Source organism: Mustela nivalis, assembly GCF_964662115.1.
Source record: "Mustela nivalis genome assembly, chromosome: 12".
Lineage (NCBI taxonomy): Eukaryota > Metazoa > Chordata > Mammalia > Carnivora > Mustelidae > Mustela > Mustela nivalis.
This window is the reverse complement of record NC_139031.1, coordinates 2,423,563-2,437,074: the sequence shown is the minus strand read 5'-3', so window position 1 is coordinate 2,437,074 and position 13,512 is coordinate 2,423,563. Positions and strand designations below refer to the sequence as shown.

At 51.2% G+C, this 13,512-nt stretch overlaps 1 protein-coding gene across 10 annotated transcripts in view; it reads left to right on the top strand.

Moving 5' to 3' along the window:
• The window catches only part of RBM33 (RNA binding motif protein 33), a 125,765-nt gene that overhangs the window by 99,065 nt on the left and 13,188 nt on the right, over positions 1-13,512 (top strand). For 3 of the 10 annotated variants that reach the window (XM_082692898.1, XM_082692895.1, XM_082692902.1), the window contains exons 15-16: positions 8,132-8,341; positions 13,040-13,228. The exons of 1 other annotated variant lie outside the window; for it this stretch is intronic. In XM_082692898.1, the coding sequence (XP_082549024.1) occupies positions 8,132-8,341; positions 13,040-13,228 (399 nt within the window). The remainder of the gene's footprint in view (positions 1-8,131; positions 8,342-13,039; positions 13,229-13,512) is intronic. 6 more of the 10 variants (XM_082692899.1, XM_082692897.1, XM_082692903.1 and 3 more) reach the window with 2 other exon arrangements.

The window sequence follows — 13,512 nt, the reverse complement described above, 5'->3', positions numbered from 1 at the left end:
CAAAATGGGGGTAAAGAGCGTTAATTCTTGTTATTAATTCTCCTGGTCGTCTTTTCACGCTAACATTTGTGGTTCCTCGCAGACTCCTCCTTCATTCAGCGTACAGAATGGGATTATATCATACATACGGTTTGGCACTTATTGGGTTGGGTTGAGTGGTGGGTAGGTGTGAGGACATCTCCGTGCGGAGACCCGGGCCAAGGCAGAGCGCGTCCCATGCTGTGGGGGTGACCCTGTGACTTGGGCTGAGCTGCCTTACCGGTGCAGAGGGCACTGACTCGATGGATTTCTGGCAGAAGCTCGGGCAGGGTCAGGCTGTCCGTGGGAGCTGAGCCCACACTCAAGGACCAGGAAGGAGTGAGTTGGGGGGAGCTGGGTGGGAAGTGAGGTGTGGGGGGACAGAGCTGCTGTGCTGTGGGGATGGGGGCGGCAGACGAGTGTAAGCTACTTTAACCCAGGTAGGGGAGCCAGGAGGGCCGGGGTGAGGGTGAGCCCAGACCCTTGCCTCACGGGCCCCTTCCCTCTCCGGTAGGGGCACGGCTGGTGGAGGGGTGGAGGTGGGTCTCATTGGTTGCGGGGTCCTTTCCCCGTGCCGGGTGGTCACAAGCAGCAAGAGGGCCCGAAGGCAACTAGCGGAAGAGAGGAAGAGACCTGGGCCTGAATTCTGATTAGTCACGTCTTTGAGAATATGTATATTCCGGAAACTTCTTTTGGAGCTGAAGCTATTGTATATAAAGTTTTTAAGAGCTTTGAAGTGCTTTAGTGGACAGAATTAATAGCTTTCAGAGAAAGGACTTTTTGAGCATTCTTAAACACGTGGCTTCTAAATTTGGGCAAAATCATCAGTTCATTAGAGGACAGAAATCGGTTGTAATGACTCAATCTGTCTACATTAATTTTTGTTTTTTTAGGGGTATGATATCGGGGAGTAAAATAAGTGCTTAAATCAGAAATAATTCCTGTATATTTAGGAAACAGGATGTGGTAACTCATTCTCCCCAGCAGAGGAGGAAATCCTTCTCCAGGGGCTTGGGTAACTCCCTCTCCTGACTTCCAGTAACTGCCAAGGATAGGAGTCATGGTACCTCCGCAGGGAAGCAGTTTCTTCCAAGCTGCTCGGCAAGGGCACGCTGGAAGCTTCTCTCCCTGGCCTGGAGCCCCACCCAAGTGGGGGGCTCAGCTGGAAGAGCCCGAGTCTACAGGAGCCCTGCTGCCTGGAGGGCCCCGGCGTGCCGCCGCCCCACCGAGTTCCAGCCTCAGCTTCCGCTTCCTTTCCAGCGGAGCCCACTGGGGTGAGAGCCGTGGAAGAGTCGGGGGCAGGAGGTCCTTCCTCCACCCCCCAGAGGCTCGTTGTATTCCTCCAAAGTCCAGTGAATTTTGTCTTCCAAAGATTTCCCCACACCTGACTCGTCTCAGGAAGGTAGAATCGGGAGCGAGAGCGGGCGGGCGGGGAGCTGGGCCCCACGAGCCGAGCCGTGCTGTCCGGTCCGGCGTCTGTGCCGGTCAGCGCGCCGGGGCGTGAGCAGGCGCCGTGTGCTCTGGTCTCCTTGACGTCAGGGGTTTTGCTGCACTTCACTCCATGTGGGCCCAGTTTTGAAATTTTGGGGGAAGCACCGAAGACTTACGCCGGGTACGTGTTCTGCACGCTCGCTACACGTGAGGGTGACTGATTGCAGAGAATCAGCAAATGGAAAGGAGCCCCTCCTGTCCTGTCCTGTCCTAACCATTTCCCTGGGAGATTGATCTCGGAACCTGGAAAACCTTAGCCTGTTTATTTTACTTTTTCTTCTTTAAAGAGTAGTCTTCAAAGACAAAGTAGAGCCTTACATGTCTTTATATTTGGAAACTTCACGTAGCATGCATATCATTTATTGTCCAGGTTCGGAGTGAGCTTTCTGAAGATTACAGGGCGAGGCCCAGCATTGTTGCAGTTAATAGAAACCCGTTCCGTGCGGCCTGCGGGCTGCGGGATCAGCGGCACTGCCGTGACAGTGAAGTGGGCCTTATCGGAAGGGGGATTCATAAGAGGCTGCCCTGGGACCCTAACCACTGTCCTTGTGTGTGTCCTGACAATGTTATCTGTCCTCTCAGTGCGGAGTATCACATGTCTGTCATGAGTACAGAAATTAATTTAATGTCACCTGAAGACATGCAATTAATCTTTTAGAGGTTTTCATAATACCTTTACAGAAAGAGTTGCCAGTTTGGCGGATTTGGATTTTGGGGTTTAGAAGAAGATAAGGGAAATTAATTTTTCATCAGGGTTAATACAAGCTAGCAGGGCCACAAAAGCTGAGAAAAATGGTTGGGGAATTTGTCAAGTGTTGTCAGTCTAGAATAATGCTGCTTAAGGTCTGATAGGTGTAATCAAGAGTTGAGATTTCTATAGCGAGGGATTAATCAATTTGCTCACCAGCGAATGCAAGTCAGTGATACCACTTCACGGGGTTTAGGAATGAAAATAAGATTTGATCTGTCAAATTGCGAGAAGCCCTGACAGTATCGACGGGCATTTTTATCTGTGCATTTAAACCGTTTGTTATAAATAAATTTGTCCTGCTCATGTTGGTGGCTACAAACCTCGTTTTTGGTCATGATTTAGCTGATACAAAGTGTTCCCCCAGGCTAACTTAATTCAGGTGGTGCCCCTTTTATCTAAAAAAGAGAAACTCCTCAGAACAGACAGTTCTGCGGTACGCACTAAGAGAGCATCGTTTGTGAAGACAACCAGCAGAATCTTCTGGCTTGGTCTAAGATGGGCTGAACTTTTTCACCTCATCTGTGTTTAGAGGAAATGGCAGACTCTTAAAATCGCTACACACGCTGCTGTGCAAGGAGCGGGAGCAGGAGCCGGCTCACCTCCAGAGACGGGCTTCCACAGCGCTCTTGTTCCAAAGAGGACATCATTTCCCATCCACAGGCGCCCGGCGGTGCCTTACGTTTCCGTCGGCGGGTTTCCAAAGTTCTGATTTGAGGTCAGCGCTATTTTCAAATGTGCATAGCGAAGTCCTGACGATTTCAGGGTCTGTGTCGGCGCCGTGACTGTTTGTAGGAGTTGCCCAGGGCTCCAGGTGCATGGGCGCACTCTCCTTGCCCGCCGTCTGGGTCTGCGTGTGCATGCGGGTGTGCGCAGCACGTGCCCCCGGGAGCCCGGTCATGAACGCATTGGGGACTCCCCACGTGCTGACTGGAGTAATTCTGGAACGGAAGAATTAGCTTGTCATTGTGCTGATTTGAAAGAGACTAATAGTTCTCGCCGTTGAAACAAGGAAACCTCTCCATTTCTCTTACAAAACGGAATAACTTCTATGTAAGCCCTGAGCGCTCAGCTGTGTGGTTTAGAACAACACACGCGTGTCGTTATAGTGACCCTTCATGCACTTGCAGGAAAGCTAGTCTTTTTTGTTTGAACTTTTGCTAAAAATGATTCTGTTCAGTCACAGTCCTCCCCTGGGAAGCAGCGTCCGATTGCAGACAACAGGAGGTCCCCACTGGTACCGCGTGACCAAGGGGATCAGGTTTTTCATTTATACAATGAGGATAATAGTATTTACCTCTAAGGAAAGTGATGTCTGCTCAGAACCCAGTACACTGCTTGTCACATTGCGGACGGTCCAGAAACGTCAGCTCCACCCGCCCTCCTGACGGTGGACGTGTTCATTACACCGAGACTCGCGGTGCTCGGGGTCCTAGGAGTGCCTGCGAAGTTCCTGTTGCAGCCTTCATGACGTCATCTACAGCCACGGAAGGTGCAGACCGTGAGCCACTCCAGGGCTTCCCGAGCGCCGCCTCCCACTTCCCAGTAAACCACTGATGGGAATGGGTTTTCCTGAAAGCTGGGCAGTCGCGATCCCTGCCTGAAACGTCCCCCTTTCCGCGTGCGTGGTGGCCTCAACAAGTGTCACCCACCTGCTCTGTTCTCTCTTCTGACGGTGCTGCGGGGACCGAGGCCTCCCGTGGGGCTCCCCTTCCAGCCTGCGAACGGGAGCCGAATAGCAGTAGCGACTGCTGCTCTGCAGAAGCACCGAACGCTTCGTGGCCGGGGGAGGAGAGAGCAGGCCGGGGGTGGGGGACGGGGACCCGCAGAGACCGCGTGGCCCAGGAATTGTGCCGTGGGGCCAGAGTGGTAGGAGATGGGGTGCACATCCAAAGAAACGGGGTCATCATCGGGTCTTTCCAGGTGGTTCCTTAGAAAACCTTTACACCCTGACTAGGACGCTTTCTTGGTGTCACAAGCTTTCGTACTCCACTCTGCATTACGAGAGTTAAGTTTTTCTCTTGACAAATGAGGAAAGAAGAAGCTTTTGTGGTACCTGTTTTTCCTAAACTTTGGGAATCAAGCCTACTTTAAAAAATAAACTTTTCTTGGAAGGAAAATGAAAGTTCATAACTTTTTAAAAAAATTTTTTTGGGTAAAGATTTTATTTCTTTATCTGACAGAGTGAGAAATCACGAGTAGGCAGAGAGGCAGGCAGAGAAAGAGGGGGAAGCAGGCTCCCTGCCCATCAGAGAGCCCGATGCGGGGCTCGATCCCAGGACCCTGAGATCATGACCTGAGCTGAAGTCAGAGGCTTTAACCCACTGAGCCACCCAGGTGCCCCCATAACTTTGTTTTTCAGGGTTTTTATCTGACATTAACGTCTCCTCTTCACAGAGTAAATTACCACTGGTCTCTTGCCTAATATAACAACGAAGAGGATTTTTATTATTTGGAGTGTTTCTTGACTGAAGGTTACGCTCTCAGTTCCATTCCCAGTTCAGAAACCATCAGGTCACCCGTGTTGATTTTATCCTCCAAATAGGGGTACGCGGCGACATTGTCTGCCTCAAGGAAGGGAAGTTACAGGGTCTTCCCTTGGTGTCATCTCTTCTCTTTAAGTTGAAGTTCGCTGTGTAGATCCCGTGTTTAGTTTTGGCTTACTAAAGAAATAAGCGATGGCAGGATTCGTTGTCTTTGTCCATCAGATACATGGACGTCGTTCCAGCGGATTATGCGTAGCCATGTGGCGCATCAGACAGTGCCGCTGCCTTGGAAGGTGGCGCATTCCATGTCACAGTGACGTTGAGGGAACACCTGTGTGCTGACGGGCAGTGGCTGTAACCTCGAGGTCCTGATACTACCGTCTTTTTTCTAGCACATTGAGAACTTCTGTTTTTAAAAGTATGAATCGCTATTTATTGATCCATTCACTAGACAATCTTAGTATCTTGGATACATACAAGAAATTTTGGTTTGGTGAGCAACACAATGATGGGGTCTAGACTCCGGTTTCTGTAGGTGCTTGCAGGATAGCGGATGCTCCGGAACCTGCAGACTTCCCCTCGCCGGGTAGGCTCCCGGCAGCGGACTTAGCCCCCTCGAGTCCTTAGGGTTTCCGGTGTCCAGGCCAGCCTTGCGTTCCTGGGGCCTGCTGCGTGGGCGTGGGCGTGGGGCGTGGGCCTGCTGCGTGGGCGTGGGGCGCGGTCCCTTTTCTGTGCGGCTGAGTCACGCTGCTGCTGTTTTGGGGGGTCTTCACTTACGTTGGTGGGGGTGCTTTGGCGGCTTCATCGCTTATGTGTGGGTCATGCCAGCCTCACGGGGTCTGGGAAGGTTCCTCCTCCTCTCTTCTCTGAAGGAGGCTTCTAAGACTGGCTCTCTCTTCCTGACACAGTGGTTTTTCTTTGCAGGAGGTTTTCCATTACCAATTCAGTATTTTCTCATATTTTCCGATTTTCTCTTTACTCTTGAATTGATTTGATGTCTTACATTTCTCTCGGAGCCTGTCCGTTTCACCTCAGCGGCCGGACTTGTTGGTATAAAGTTGTTCGTGGCATCGTTTTCATTGCGGTGGGGCCTGTAGTGATGCTGCTCTCCGGGTTCTGATTTTGGTCATTTGTACCCTCTCTTCCTTTTTCTTGATCAGTTTAGTTACAGGTCATTGGGGTTTTTTTGATCTCAGAAATGCAACTTCTGGTTTCATTGATTTTTATTTATTTATTTATTTTGGTCTGCTATTTTTCTGTTTCCTGTGTCTTGCCTTTTGCTGCGATCTTATCATTTCCTTCCTCGTCTCTTGAGTTTGATTTCCTTTTTCCCTCTAGCCTCTTGAGATAAAAGCTCACGTTACTGATTTCAGATTTTTCTTTTTTGACGTAACTCTTAACTTGCATCCCCTCAGTTTCGATGTTGTATTTTTATTCAGTTCAGAATATATTTTGGTGAGTTTTTTATTCTTCGTTTCTTAGTCTGGCTTCCCAGGGGTTGACCCTGTTGCTACGTAGCTTGTTGGTCGGCCAGTCATTCAGGAAGACATTGTCCAGTGGTGTGTGAGTGGGGGCGCTGGCTCGTAGAGCCCACCGCAGCTCCTCCTTCCCACCTGCCCCCTACCTGCGTGAGCCCCCCTGGCTCCCTGGCGCTCTCAGCACTCCCCTAGGCCTTCAGGAGTTCCTTGATCTCCAGGATTTCCCAATGGGTCTGCTATTGTTCCAGAAAGGTCCCCGGCTGACGGCCTGGTGGGCAGTCCCCACCCCACCACTTCCTGTGGCTGCCCTGCTGGCCAGGTCTGAGGAGTAGGTACGAGTCCGCGACTCCTTTCACTGTAGACTCCCAGAGACCTAAAATGCTTGTTCTGGGTGGCTTTGTCACGTAGGTACTTCCTGTTGGGGGGCGGGGGGTGGTTGGAGAGATTTGCCCTCCTTTTCATGCTGCCCTGGCCAGAAGCCCTGCCACAGGTGACAGCTTTAATCCCGTTTCTCTCAGGTCCCAATTACTTCGGGCAGTTTTTTTTTTTTTTTTTTTTTTACACAAATCTTCCCTACACCTGTCTTACTGCAGCCCCTGTGCCTTCACTGTTCCACTAAGCTGTCTCTAACAGGTCAGTGTAGAGGGGCGAGAGGCACCGAGTACAGGGTCCACGGCTGAGCTCGTTCCCGCAGCCCCGTGTGGAAACCCTGGAGCCTGAGCAGGCAGGGGCTGGGCTCGCAGCGCCGGTGAGGAGGACTGGGGCCTCCCGGCACATCCGGCCTCGGGCTCTGCTCAGGCCACGCGGTTTAGCAGGGCGAGAGCGAGAGCGCGCGCTCCTCTGTCCGCACTTTCTTTCTTGGCCCCGGCTGCTCTCCTTCACACGGAAGGCAGCGCACAGAGACGCCGTCCAGAGAGGTGTTCTGTGCTGCCGGGCGGGGCCGTGAGCATAAATAGTGCAGCTGGAGTGTGCTCAGGGGCAACAGTCCCAGCGAGACCACGTTGAAGGTTTGTGAATTGGCGGCGTCCCAGCCACCAAGCCTTGGAGGCCCCGGGAGGCATAGAACGGGAGACCGCTGTAGAACAAGGACGGGCATGAATTCTCCTGGCAGAAGAAAAGGATGGGTTCAGGCAGGTGGCTCTCTGTTAGGGGCACGTGGAGGACCTGCGGAGATGAGACAGGGCCTGTGGCCCGCTATTGAGTGCTGATGGAGAACTTCCTGTTTCTGGCAGGTTGGCTCTTCCCAGGCCCCGGTTTGGGAGCTCTAAGGGACCCCATTTGGGGCCTGTCCTTCTCTTTAGGAAGTACAGGAAACAAGGGGTTGTCAGTGAAACTCAAAAGGTTCTGATCCTTGTGAAGCTTGTAATAGGCCCTGCGAGTCCCACCTGAAATCACAGACTTGGGGACGGAGGCACGTGTGTCTCAGTGGGGGGCAGGGTGCGGAGAGGGCCAGGGCTCCACGCCGTGTCCCCAGGGCCCCTCTGGCCATAGCCAGTCAGTCTCATCCCGAGGACTGTCCCATTTGCATTGCAAGGTGGATTAAAAGTTTGAAACCACCGCCCCACAGACTGTCAGATTCCAGCCAGATGCTCTTAGAAGTGGCAAATGCAGGTTGAGTAGGAAGTATTTCTAAGCTCAGCTGTATTTCACTTGGCGACACAGCCGGTACCGGAATCTGCAGACCTCTTGAGTAGATACAGTAATTAAAGATCTCCACGGTTTAAGTTGCTCCAGTGCGATGAAAACCCACGCACATCAGATGAGAAATTTCCTTAGTGGCTCTCGCGAAAGGACAGGTGGTTTTTCACTAGTTTGCTCTCAGGTGAGGGCGAACCGCGCCGGGCCCTGAGGCTGGGGAAGGCCGCCCGCCCGGCCGCGCAGGGACTGACCAGCACGCTGCCTTGTTTCAGCAGGGAGGAGAGAGCGACGGCTTTTTTCACCCTGAGGGCCAGCCCCAGCGGCTCCCACAGCCCCCAGAAGTGAGACAGCAGCCCGCCCGCAAGGTGACGCTGACCAAGGGGGCCCTTCAGCAGCCCCAGCACCCGCCAGTGGGGTCCCACGTGCACTCGGCCGGCCCTCCGGGCATCAAGAGCATCCCGGGAGTTCATCCGGCCAAGAAGGTACTGCCTGTTAGCTGGGCCGAGTGCTGCCGACGCGGGGCTGGGGCTGTCCTCCTGCTCCTGGTGGTCGCGGTCGGCGTGCGGACAGTTCTCCGATAGCAGGGCCGCGTGCAGTAGGCCCTCGAGTAAACTTCTAAATGGACGGTAGTCTCTTTTGTTCTGGCTTCGGGGGCTGTGTGTTCACAAAAGGACTTCCTTCTCCTGACTTTGTAACGGGACACGTCAGGGAGAGGCCGCACAGCCGGGGCGCGTGGCTGTTTTTCTCCAGCTCTGACCCGTGCGCTGGGGACAACCCTGGGCGCACAGACCCCGGTCCAGCACGCCTCCTCCCCTGCTCGCTGGCTCTCCGGGCTCTGCAGACCAAGAGCCAGAGGGATGTTTGCTCAGCCACTTTCTTGCTGTTCCCAGTCCACAGGCGGGAAAGCGAGGCGGTTGGGGGTGAAGGACCCTGTCTGAAGAGAGTGACCCTGACTCTGGTTCTTTTCTCCTTCCTTTGCTCTGAGGATTAAAGGGGTCCTGACCGACTGTGGGACAAGAGACAGGGGCATCCAGAATGCCTTCCGCACAGGTGCCTGTTCTCCTTTGGCGCACTGAATATAAAACCTCCCCTAGGAGAAGGGTGTCTGCTTTGTCCCGTTACGTCCCTGTGGTAGGGCACCCTCCCCTCAGCTGGTAGTGGAGCTGTCTCTGTGACTTCCCCAAGGCCTCCGCCTCTCTGCCCAAAAGTAAAGTCTCTTGGTGCATAAGTCAGATGCCCCTCATCTGATGGACTTACGCAAGGGAAGAGGCAGGGCAGCAGCACCTGCTTTGAGTTTCTTCTGGAAAGCTCTGCAGTCTCCTAGCTCTTCCTCTCTGCTCGTCCTCCTACTGACACTCAGTAGTGATAGTACCACTGTGAAGGCCATTCTGGGTCTTGGAAGTATTTAAATGACTTTGTTGACGTCATAAGCACTTGATGTAGGAGCAAACAAAATTACTCCCTTTTTGCAACAGAGGACGGGGGTACAGACATGACATCTTAACTTCAGTCTTGGAAGGTTGCTCCGGTCTAAACTGGCTTCAGTCAGGGGCTGTCCCCCGTACACGAGGAGAGACATTAGAGGCCTCCTGCCCCCGACAGCGCATCTGAAACCTTTGCTCTCCTGTGAAGTGAGGACAGCAATGTTTGCCAGCTCACCTGGGCTCTTGGGAGGATTTCACAAGAAGATGCAGATAAAAAGCATGATTCCTGGGGTATAAGGGAAGCATTTGGTAAAGGATATTATTATTAATATTGTAACTTATTATAGCTAGAAGAATGCTTACCTACTGCTGGTTTCCAGCCAGTTTTACTTGCAGCTTTCCCCGACCGCTTCCACTGTAGTGAATTTCAGCAAAATCCCACACATTTCCGGTGCTCACGGTGCTGCGTGTGCTCCTAACCCCTTCGCCCATCTCACCCCTCCACCCACCGGCCTCCCCCTCACCCCTGCCGGGTAACCACTGGTTTGTTTTCGAGAGCTAAGAGTCTGTTTCTTGGTTTGCCTTTTTTTTTCCTTGTACATTTTTTTCTTAAATTCCATATGAGAAGGAAATCATTTGGTATTTTTTTCTTTTTGACTGACTTTGCTTAGAATAACACTCTCTGTCTTCATCCACATCATTGAAATGGCAAGAGTTCATCCTTTTTGTGGCTGAGGACCCTGCCCGTGTGTGTGTGTGTGTTGTATGTATGCACACGCGTGCACGCACACGCCACATCTTCTTCCTCCGTCTGTCTTCCAGTGGACACTGGGGCTGCTTCCACAGTTCAGCTGTTGTGCTGTTGATTTTAGCCATTCGGACAGCGGAGGTGCTAGCCCGCTGGTGTTTTCAGTAGCCCCGGTGAGACATGACGTGCGTGGGCCACCTTTTCATGTGTCTTTGGCCATCTGGAAAGATCTCCTTTGGAGAAATGTCTGTCTGCTGCCCATTTTTGATTGAATTATTTGATTTTAGGGTATTGAGTTGTATCAGTTCTTTATGTATTTTGGGTACTAGACCGGTATCAGATAGGTCATCTGCAGGTGTCTTCTCCCATTCCGTAGGCTGCCTTTTTCAACGTTTAACTTGCTGAGCTTTCCTATCGTGCTGCAGTCCTAGTGACTTATCTTTGCTTTTGCTGCTCTTTCTTCGAGAGACACATGAGGACAATATGGCTATGACCAGTGTTAGAGAATTACTGCATATGCTCTCTTGTACGACTTTTATGATTTTAGGTCACACATTTAGGTCCTTAATCCATTTTGAGTTTATCTCTGTGTGCGGTGTCAGAGTGATCCTGTTTCATTCTTCTACATGTGGCTGCTCTGTTTCCCAAGACCATGTGTTGAAGAGACTTTTTCCCGTTGCATACTCTTGCCTCTATTTATTTTGCTTTTAAAGATTTTATTTATTTATTTGTCAGGGGGGGGGGGAGCACACAAGCAGGCAGAGAGGCAGGCAGAGGCAGAGAGAGAAGCAGACTCCCCACTGACCAAGAAGCCCGATGTGGGACTCGATCCCAGGACTCTGGGATCATGACCCGAGTGGAAGGCAGTGGTTTGACCGGCTGAGCCACCCAGGCACCCCCTTCTTGCCTCCTTTATGAAAGATTAATTAGCCGTACAGTTCTGGGATTATTTTTGGGTTTTCTGTTCTGTTCCCTTAATCTGCATGTCTGTTTTGTGCCAGTAGCCTACTGTCTTGATCACTCCAGCTCTGAGGTATCATTCGAAGTCTGGAATTGTGATGCTTCCAGCTTTGCTTTCCCTTTCCAAGGACACTTTGCCTATTTTGGGTCTTTTGCGGTTTCAGACAAAGTTTAGGATTGTTCTAATTCTATGAAAGGTGCTGTTAGCATTTTGATAGGGGTCGCACTTAATGTGTAGACTGCTTTGGGGTATTGTAGACATTTTAACATAATTTGTTCTTCAGGCCATGAACGTAGAAGGTCTCTCCATCTCTCTGTGTCGTCGTCAGTTTCTTTGCCCCGTGTTGTGTGGTTTTCAGAGTACGGACAGGTCTTTCCCCTCCTAGGTTTATTCCCAGGCATCTTATTTTTGGTGTAACTGTAAATGGGCTTCTTTTCTTAATTTCTCTTTATGTTGTTTCATTATTAATGTAAGGGAATGCAACAGATTTCTGTACATTGATTTTTTTTTATCCTGCGACTTTACTGAATTCATTCATCAGTTCTAGTGGGTATTTGGTGGCATCTTTAGGGTTTTCTATGTATGGTATCATGTCACCTGCAGGTAGTGAAGGTTTCACTTCTTCCTTACCAGTTTGGATGCCTTTTATTTCTTTATCTTGTCTGATTGCTGTGCCTAGGACTTCTAGTCCTGTGTTGAATAAAAGTGGTGAGAGTGGACATCCCTTTCTTGTTCACGATCTTTGGGGAAAAGCTCTCAGTTTTTCCCCCTTGAGTATGGCGTTGGCTGTGGGTTTTCATATATAACCTTATTCATGTTGAGGTATTTTCCCGCTAGACCTGTTTTGTTGGTTTTTAATCATGAATGGATGTTCTACTTTGTCAAATGCTTTTTCTGCATCTGTTGAAATGATCATACAGTTTTTATCCTTTTTCTTATTGATGTGATTTACGTGTACCTTTTGATGCATGTTTTTCAGTGTGACTTCTCTTGAAATATCCTTTTGCACTTTTCAAAAACTCATTTCCCAGGTGGAGTTTTGTTGCCTTCTGGGGAGTGTTAAGAAATGTCAGTTTGTATGCCTTTCCCTTTGTGTGGTGCCCGGCTCATGTGCAAAAGTTCCTTTATGATTTCTACTTACCTTCCTCTCTGTCCTTCTCTGGGATGGAACAAGGGGCCATTTTTGTCCCTTTGTACCCAGACTCCAGGGCAGAATTAGGGTTAGGATGTCTGGAAGCCCTGGTGCTGTTGACTTTGACTTGCCACCTGCGTTTCACTGCTGCCCTGCAGAGGACAAGTTGTGTTTTAGAGAAAGCACTCAGCACGTGGTACTTTCCTCAGTGTCTCCTCTTCTTTAGAAAAGACCCCGTAAGAGTAGTTTTGAACCCGTGGGCAACTTAAAAATCTCCTGAGGTCGGGGCCCTACCTTAGACCAGGGACCTCGTCACTGAGGTGGCGGTGGGCGTGCGGGCATCGTCGTGCTTGGGTTTTGGTGGGGGTATGAAAGCGCTGTGATGTGCGGGATGGTGCAGCAGACGGGAGGGGACCCCAGCTACAGAACCTGCTCAGGTTCTCAGGGTGCCAGCCACACAGAGTCACGAGGAGCCTTGGGTCCATAACGCTGTGGCTTTTGTGGGTGCATGGTGGCCCCAGTCCCCGTGGATGTGGCCTGGAGTACGCCGGGAGAAATTTGGGCTCTGGAGTTGTTAGGACCAGACCCAAACAAGTTTCTCAACTGCTCTGGTCCTGCCGCTGCATCTGCCAGCGATGGTTACGTGGAAAGTGCCTCCTCCTCCTCCTGTGCTTGGTACCGAGGTAGATGCACACGCGACGCTGCTGCGTCTTCCTTTGCCTCTGCCCAGACTCGTGGGGGTAGTTTCACCTTGACATTCAGGTCTGCTCTGGTGGTGGGTGAACGTACAGCCAGTCCCGTAGCTCGTGGTCGATTGTAATGGATTCTGAGTTGTTTGTCCCCTTGTATAATCTTAGTAGCTGCAGGGAAAATATCCAAAGCTTCAAAGTGAAACTGTACTTTTGCTGTTGCCAGGTCCTCATGCACGGGAGAGGCCGAGGCGCGGCCGGAGCGATGGGCCGGGGACGCCTGACGCCCAACAAGCAGAACCTCCGGGTGGTGGAGTGTAAGCCTCAGCCCTGCGTCGTGTCCGTCGAAGGGCTCTCCTCATCCACGACTGACGTCCAGCTGAAGAGCCTGCTGACGTCAGTGGGTCCCATTCAGGTGTGTCTCCCGGGGCCCGTTCCAGGACCCGCTAGGTCTCGATTAATTCCCTTTTGGTTACTTCATGTTAAAATATCACATTTGAGAAGAAAGACACGTACGTTATATACTGTGGATACCTAACATCAGAACTTTTGCCTTCGATTATTTGGAAATTTTCAGATGCTCAGTTATGCAATATATGAAATAGTCCTGCCGCGTCCTCGCGGTATCCTGACGCTCTGCCCTGTCGTGCACTCGGTTGTAATAACTTGAAACTTGTAAAGCATCTACCCTCCTTGGCC